At 30.2% G+C, this 8761-nt stretch overlaps 2 protein-coding genes and 1 long non-coding RNA gene across 3 annotated transcripts; all 3 read right to left on the reverse strand.

The window, feature by feature from the left end:
* Positions 1-1707: 1707 nt before the first annotated feature.
* On the reverse strand, positions 1708-2447 carry LOC112212796. Its single transcript, XM_024367362.2, has 2 exons — positions 2407-2447; positions 1708-2339 (listed from the first exon to the last, which is right to left on the reverse strand). The coding sequence occupies exon 2, from the start codon at positions 2337-2339 to the stop codon at positions 1992-1994; it is 348 nt and encodes a 115-aa protein (XP_024223130.1). The 5' UTR covers positions 2407-2447; the 3' UTR covers positions 1708-1991.
* An 870-nt stretch (positions 2448-3317) lies between these two features.
* On the reverse strand, positions 3318-4021 carry LOC117151605. The gene is made up of 2 exons (XR_004461633.1): positions 3829-4021; positions 3318-3677 (listed from the first exon to the last, which is right to left on the reverse strand). It is a non-coding gene; the product is annotated as an uncharacterized LOC117151605 (long non-coding RNA).
* Positions 4022-4531: 510 nt separating this feature from the next.
* On the reverse strand, positions 4532-6362 carry LOC105680722 (putative GPI-anchor transamidase). The gene is made up of 4 exons (XM_012385210.2): positions 6073-6362; positions 5394-5999; positions 4964-5074; positions 4532-4894 (listed from the first exon to the last, which is right to left on the reverse strand). Exons 1-4 carry the CDS (start codon positions 6127-6129, stop codon positions 4658-4660), a joined length of 1011 nt encoding a protein of 336 aa, XP_012240633.1. The 5' UTR covers positions 6130-6362; the 3' UTR covers positions 4532-4657.
* Positions 6363-8761: the final 2399 nt, after the last annotated feature.

Raw genomic sequence — 8761 nt, forward strand, 5'->3', positions numbered from 1 at the left:
TACGCGAAAGAAATATTTCGAAAACGCGCCAGCTGAAAGATCGAGTCGAAGCGGCCGTGGTTGAAACTTCGATTACAGAATGAAATAGAAATCGGCAGAGGAAGCGAAAATTTACCTAAGTATCGATACACGAATATGTTAGATATATATAGACGAGTAAATGTTTATATGCCTCGTTAACGAAAACATCAAAGACAATTTGAGAGGAGAGAAAGAGCAAAGCGCCCGGTGTTCGGAGCACGAGAGGCAGAGGTTCGTTTGTAAAGGTTAAAAAGACATTGGATAGACATTGCGAGATATTAAATACGAGAGAGGAATGGAGTAACGAAAAATTCCATCTGCTCCGCGCCTGACAAAACGGTATGTCGAAAAAAAAAAAACAGTTCGTAAAAGAGCGAGGATACGTACAACAGTACAAGATAGACAAAATAAAAAGTGAAATGTTTGTAAGATATCGGCTAAGCCCTGAGGAGTTTCACTTTAAAATAGTAGTACGATGAGGACAATGTAAATGTATGAAAGATCTATTAATTACCTGATCCTAGCCCTTTCCTAATCCTTTCAAAGATACTTCCTTCCCCTCCTCCTTTCGCAGAATCCTTCCTCGGCATCCTTTTCCTCTCTCTCTACGACGAGTGTAAAAAAAATATCATGTAAAATTAACACACCGATTAATATAAATATAAATATAAATATTATAAATAAATGAATAAATATAAATATATATATAAATAAATAAATATATATAAATATATGTATGTATACATGTGTGTATGCGTGTATCTATATATGTATACATATCTACACGTATGTATACACATATATATACATTCTAACAAATGATTGATTGTGAGTCATTTAAATAATTGTTATATGTATTTTCTATATATTATGACAACTAATACAATGATATATATTGAGATGACATTACGGTACTATTAACTAAGTGTAGTTAAACAAAAATTAGGCGGGCGGATGTTCGCGTTACAAGAAAGAGATAGGAAAAGGTTGGATTACTCTAGTCCAATATTTCTATAAATCTCGCTAAATGAAAACAAAAGAAACAAACAAACAAAAAAAAAAAACAGAAAAAATGGCGGAGAAGGCGGGCCAGCGTACTCGCGACGCGAAATATTTAAAAAACAGACAAAAACTAGAAAAAAAAAGAAAACGATAGGAACGAGACACTCGAAGCGATTTCCTTCTATCACGGTTGCTGAAAGAAGTGTATCTTTTCATCTGGAGAATCACTAGATACGAATGAGAAATAAGCGAGAGGAAACGCGATAATAAGAAAACGATACGTCGTGGTGCCGTTTCGAGTGTGTTCGTTACGTATTGCAAAAAAAAAAGATGAAAAAGAAAAAAAAATAACACTGAGTGAAGAAATCAATGTGGAATTTGCAACAAAAAAAAATGTATTTTCTCACTCCCACTGCGAGGTGTATGTTCATCGCTACATCTTATTTGGAACGAAAACCTAAATATTATATTATTATATAAAATTACTATATAATTGTAACGAAAATTGTTTTTCAAACGATGTGGTATTTTTATTGTAGATATTATTATATAACAAATAAAATCATGATTCATTGTATTCGTTGAGTTTTCACTTCTATAAACATCGAAGAATATTTTAAATAATTTAATTTATAAAACGTTTTAAGTGTCGTTTTATTTTAAACCCTTTTTATAATTACGTGATTGTTGAATTTTTTTCTATTTTATTTACATCTCCTTCTATAATTTCAAACTTACGTTCGTATCAGACAAGTAAATCAAGTAACATTTTATACATACATAATATATCCTATAAGAATGCATTTCATGATATTTTAGTTATTACAATGGACGCAACGATAATTTACCATAAACGACAATATAAATAGATGTTAATACTAACACGAAGGTAACAGATCATTTACAATTTTCAAAACAATATACTAGAATCAATAGAAACATTTCGAACGTTATACCTAGATATTCGATCAACAGATCACATTTTGTGGATAATCACAATAATTAGTATAGATGTTAAATACCAAGTCATCTTCACAATAGAAAGCCGTTGGAACTGCTTTCGAATCTGTACAATAATAAACTTTCTTGCAATTGAATGGATCTCTGAAATATCCTTTTTTCACGCAAATTGGAATCAGTGGAGGGACTGGTTCGGTTGGGAAAGAATTAATTGCAGGATCTTTAGGTGATTGTTGTCTGCTGTAGTTTAATACGTCCTTCATATCATAAACGCCTATATATTTTCCATTTAACTTAAACGCGAACGATAATGTGAAGACTGCGATGATTAGTATCAACGTCCTCAAGAAATACATCTAAAAACAAAAATAAGTATGCATGTAGTAAATTCATAACTTTGTAGATATAATAAAACAGGTGCACCTCGTCGATTTCTATGACCTTGAAGTATGCTGTTAAGGTCGTCACTCGGCCTTAGTTTCCTAAATATTCACAAAAAGCTTCAACAGAATTTAGATTATACTCTATTCTGGAGCAAGTGGCCGCATTGTTATAGTGGCCAACGTAAACTTAACTCATTGATGCAAGAGATAACTATTTTTAATATTGCATTAATGAAAAAGAGAAATTAATGCGTTATGACTTAAGCTAAATTAGTATCCGACCAGGCGGTCGGCGATGCCAGCGTGAAATAATTTTCAATGAATCTATTAATATCTGGTCTATTAATATATAGCTGCACTCTATTTTGACCTTCGTTCGATCAAAGTAATGTATACAAAATATATACATGCCCCTCTTGTACAATGTAGTTGGTGATAAGCTCGTATGCTCTTAGTCTCTGAATCATGTACAAAAGTATTTACGGTAATGTATATTAATAATAATAAATGGTATTTTATCTCAAAATCGAATGAAATAATAATTAAATCTTGCGTTACCGACCTTCTCGAAGCGGCCAAATGTTGATCTAGCCCAACCTATTATAACTCAAGGATTTATTTTTTTTTTCATTTATATTAGAGATAATTAGCATCGATGAGTTAAGTTTGGGTTGGTCCGTATAAAAATCGGGCCACCCACTTCAGAATAAAAAATGTAATCTAAATTCTGTTGAAATTCTTTGTGAATATTTTGGAAACTAAGTCCGTGCGGCGGTAGCATGTATAGGGAAAAGTTATTAAGAATTATGATCTTGACGACATACTTCAAGGTCAATAAAATCGATGAGATGCACCTGATTCCGAAAAATTATTAGGAAAACACATACATTTTATTGTGCTGAAACACACACTGAAACGTTCTGTGATGTTACATAAAGAAAGATTATATTCAAAACACTATTCATAGAAGATTTATTAAAAGAAATTATTAATTAATTGCAAACAGCTAAATATCTATATATAAAAAATTAAAGGAATAAACAAAATATTACGATAATATATATAAGGCACTTAGAATCAATAGAATGTTATGGACTATTTCTTGTCGAGATGGGTTGTCGAGTACGAGACGATCGTAAGGATAAACTTAATATACGTATAATATTTAAAACTATTTTATTTGTATTTACAATAAATGGATTTTTAGAATATTTCGTTTTATGTTTCACCTTTTTTTTGTCAAAATATTGTTGATGTCGAAAGGATAAATGTGCAATAAAGTTGTTTTCTTCATATTTGATAATTCATAAACTGAAAAACAGAATTCATTGAAAATTTGCGTATATAATATCTAATATACGTCAAGCAATAAATATAACTTAATTTTCACAGATACATTATATTTTCTAACGCTCATAACTTTTAAATGCGATTTACTAGATATCAAACAAATGTCACTTACGTTCTTTTGATTCTGGGTGCATCATATTATATTAACGATTTACATAAAACGGAGAAAAAACAAACAATCTAAGTTTACGTACAAAATTATGAATAAAAAAATATAAAAATCAAATTTATTTATCTTCAACATAAATTTTGAAATTTTTTACTTTTATTATCAAATGTAACAGTAAATAGAACGAAAATACTAACTTTAAAAAAAAATCGCAATAGTTGAAAAATTTTAACGATGTTCCAAATTACTTTTGTATACACTTAGGTCGATTAAAGTTCTCGTACGATACTATCAAGCACGTTCTGCTAACTGCCGTTGACAGCGCTGGTACCACATTTATACATACATATGTACATATGTGCGACTTCTATATAGTTGAAGTATATAATTATACAGATTTCCATTTATCTTGTTCATAGTACATAAAACTAATGTAAATATGTAAAATGTAGCAATACTCGCAAATTTTGGAGTCATTAAATACTTTTCATGGAGAATTGTTTTAAATCTTACTCTGAAATTGATATAATAACAGTGTGGTACGCTTAGTATTTGCTATCTCTCATGGACTTTATTGACTTTTTTCAGAATCACGTACCTTGTTTAATGCTTCTAAGACGATAAGAATATAGTTATAAAGTATAATATAAATGTATGATTTGCTCAATATACTTACGATAGTGATGCAAAAATGAGACAAAGCATATCAGGAAATACGTTCTTTTATTAACATTACATATTTTATTATTTTACGTTTTTTTTTTCTTTTTTTAATTAAATATTTAGAAAGCAAACGTCATTTTTTAAAGAAATTCGTATTTATTTCTATCAATCACGTAAATTTGGATACGTCTGGAAATTGTGCGACGTAAGAATACTTCCTTTCTGGCTCGATAGCTTTCGTTTTATTTGTTTTCACGGGTAAAACGTTCATTATATTCGTGGTTAATTCTATAGGCCTTAAAGATCCAAAGAAATCTGTAACTGGTACTTTATCAGGGTCCCTTCTAAATAAATCTTTTCTTACTCCAACTGTTGACAAACAATAATGCTTGGGACAAACTCTGAGCTAGAAAGATAAAGATACGTTAGTTTATTCGTGCAGTAAAAATTGCTTTTTATATAATATATAACTTACAAATTCTCCCAAAGTTTTGGAACTAAAAGGTTCTACTTTTTCCAGAAAATCCAATGCATAATATGTGTATCTATCTATAATGTAAACACCAATGGCAGGATCCAAGTGATGCTGTAAAAAGATGGAAGATATTAATAATATTCAGCTAAAACCATATTAACCCCTTGCCGTATTTTAGCGAGTCAGACTCGCGATGAAGATTTTGGCCCAAACATGAATATCGCGAGTCTGATTCGCGACCAGATACTTGGACCAAACGTTTTAGGCCAAACGTAAACATAACAAACCGAGCTCGCGGACTGTTTTTTTTTGCCCGTTACGATCGTGACTGAATGTTAGTTCCTGTTTACGAGCATCAGTCTGGTCTGTTTCGTCGAACTAAATGGTACAGGAAGGGGTTAATAATTAGAAAATAAGTTCAATTACTCACAGAAAGCGAATCTTCTCCCACTAAACTAGAAGCAACTGCTAGAATGTTTGGAGAATAAAACTTCTCATACATTGAACTTGCTTGGCAAGTATCAACAATGAACAAAATTTCATGGTATCTTCTTTTCTGCCACATTTGCTCCAATGCATCTCCAAGTTCTTTACTAGTAATTTCTTCTGAATCTTGGAATTTCAAGAATCCATTTCCGCCATGACCAGTAAGATAAATCAAAATATTAGAACCTTCGTCTGTTAACAGTTTCTTGGATCTTGGTGTTTCTGGTGCTAACCGCCCAGTTAATAATCTCACAAAATTTTCTACAGTAACTTCATAACCTCTGTAATCTACTTCTACATCGTCTCCATAAACATTAATATGTTGCTTAATGTTATTAAAGACAGTAGCAGGACTAGGATTCCTTGGGTTGCATGCCATGTCGTCTGCTATCATCAAAATAATTTGAGAATCTGGTATGCCCAAGCGTTTAACGCTCCTATAAATAGATAACACGTTTGCCACATGTCGATAATTAAACCAAAATCTTGAAGTATCGACTAATACTGCCCAGTTATTTGAATGTCCCGTCTTAGCGAAGTTGTCCGGTATCTGTAAAGGTTAGGTTTTCGCATTCGACAATGATACTTTAGAAAATATTACAAAATTAGATTGGAATACGAACCTCCCATGCATAAGTTAAATGAAAAATGCAAAAAGTAATCACAAATTTTAAATACATTTTGATAAAATTTCGTATCACATGAATCCGTATAAAATTTATTATTGCTTTTTATATGCAATAACAATGTGCAATAATCAAATTTTTAAACATAAAATAAAACATGTATCATTTTATTTGACCCGTTTCCATTGTCAATGAGTATTTAATTTTTTCATTACAGTAATCTTTACTACTTTACTACTGTTTACAAACTGTATTAATGAACATAACCTTTGAAATGTATATCAAGCAGTTCAAGAAGGTGTAGTATTGTCTACCAGATGTCTACGCAATCGAAGCGGTAGGTGCTGCCTCCGTGTCAAGTGAGCAAAATATAATAGTAACGGTTCTCGAACGTTTGAAAATTTGAAGTGACGATAGAAATTTACTTACGTAAAATACAAACGAGATTCAGTGTAAATTTAATGCCGCGTGAAATTAATTATCGACTTCGAAAAGAAGTAGGCTACTTGCAATATGAAATGGTAAGTTTAAAAGTTATACTCTCCTCAATAAATGAAATCAACAGATACGAACAAATGTTTTAGTATATCAGCGAAAATGGTTATGTTGTACAGAATGGAATGAATTATCCACATAACATAAATTTAATTCTTTTTACTTCAAATAATCGTACATTCATTATCACTTCCTATCTATAATACAAAAATGGATGTTGTATGCATGATGTAATATAATAATAAATTAATTAATTTTTATATATAGCACGTCATATATGTATATATATATATATGCTTAGTAAATATATGGTATAGATAGTAAGATAGTAATAATTTTATAAAATATATCATTTTATAAACTAATCTAAAATATATTATTATTAGATACAACATATAAGATAATATAAAATAAATATTAAGTACATTCTCCTTAGTAGAATGATTGAACTAATGACGAATGGACTTACATTATAATGGTGTGTTTGTCATTTTTTCTGTATATACATAACCTTTAAATCTCGCTTGTTTTAAACTTCGTTCAAAACTGCCTATTAGAATCGAATGTTCAGAAATTTAGAGTCAGTTTCTAAGAATTCAGAATGTTATTTTTTATCGAGAAAAAAAGGTATGATATCATTTTAACACGTCATTAATGGAATTTTCTCGCACACATAATTCTATTATACTTTTGCAATCTTCGACGTAATTTACATTTTTTTCAGTAGTATCGTTGGTCTTTTGGTTTTCATACAGAAATCCGCTGAATAATCAATTATTTTCAATTTCCCGATAGAATTACATACACGAATATATTAACTTCAAAATTCAATTCATATGGAATAGTTATAGTAGAATTTTTCAGGAAATTTCCTATTTTTGTCAAAATTAATATAAATAGAATATCCAATGAATATTAAATATGAAAATTGGAAAAGACTGAACTTTTGAACTTTTAAAATATATCATTTATAAAACTTGTGAAATCGTCTATGTCCAATGATCTCTACGTTTATGAATCAATGTACATATTATGAAACATCTAATGAATGGAAAAGAAAAGAGGAAGAACTAGAGGAAATAGAGAAATAATTACAGGAAAGAATGATTGCCACGTTATAATAATTTATTTAAACATTTATACACCTATGATGTTCGACAGTCTTGAAAGTAGTTGCTAACCGATATACACATATATATATATATATGTATATGTATGTATATACATTCACATACATGCATACACACACATATTTATATACACATATACGCGCGGTACATGTATACATAGATCGTTCTCATAAATACATATAGTATGTATACATTATATAAATTCATTTATTTACTCGTTTCATTTATTTATAAGTTAAAACCACTTCGTTACCGTCTAGATAAAGCATTCTCGAAACTTAAGGAATTAATCAATGATTATTAGGCTATTCTGTTTACGTCTGTAGACTTCACGACTGCAGTTTCGATGTTATATACTCTTTACAGTGATTACTGTCGATTATTTTAGGTACACGGCAGTGCATGGGTTCTATCTTTGAAACATTCTGCATTCCTGACTTCGCGTTCCTCCATTTTTCTACGTCTCGCTGAGCGACAACTTCGTAAGTTTTTAAATTGTTTTTAAATTATTTGGAAGCTAAGATACACTTAATTTAATTTACAGCAGCTTCCTACTTTATCATCTATTGTATTCGTCGGTTTGTCTTGTATTAATTATACAGATTTTATGTAAATCATGCGATATGCTATATATCGTACACGTGTTGTGGAAAATCATATGGACAATTGCAATTCTTGAACTCAAGCTATAATCGCAGAGATATTAGTAGAAATTAAAGTGTATGTTGTGTGCTTTAAAAGTCGTGCTACCGTAATTTTCTTGTCACCTTCCTTTTTCTCTTTTTCAAATATGAATCCAAGCTTCGTATTTTGAGAGAGAAAGATTCAATTATTCTGGTTTTTCACCGTTTTTTTTCCTTGTTTCTCTCAGAGAAAAAGACATTACTTTGTTTTTCTCTCTTATCTAGTGAAGATTAAACTATTGATATATTTTCTGTTTGTATTATATCACAAGTTTAACACTATATGTTTCGACGTAAATGTGGTATGATATTTTTGTGTCAACTGTATTTTGAAGAGTGTGATTTGAACTAATTTTTTCATGAACACATTAAATATAT

The sequence above is a fragment of the Bombus impatiens genome, unplaced genomic scaffold, assembly GCF_000188095.3.
Source record: "Bombus impatiens unplaced genomic scaffold, BIMP_2.2 scf_0318, whole genome shotgun sequence".
In the NCBI taxonomy this organism is placed as follows: Eukaryota; Metazoa; Arthropoda; class Insecta; order Hymenoptera; family Apidae; genus Bombus; species Bombus impatiens.

Coding starts and splice junctions, on each gene's coding strand:
- LOC112212796 (XM_024367362.2), bottom strand. CDS start 2,339: ATGTATTTCTTGAGGACGTTGATACTAATCATCGCAGTCTTCACATTA.
- LOC105680722 (XM_012385210.2), bottom strand. CDS start 6,129: ATGTATTTAAAATTTGTGATTACTTTTTGCATTTTTCATTTAACTTAT. Junction 6,000..6,072: donor ATTTAACTTATGCATGGGAG/GTTCGTATTCCA, acceptor TAACCTTTACAG/ATACCGGACAACTTCGCTAA. Junction 5,075..5,393: donor TGGGAGAAGATTCGCTTTCT/GTGAGTAATTGA, acceptor ATCTTTTTACAG/CATCACTTGGATCCTGCCAT.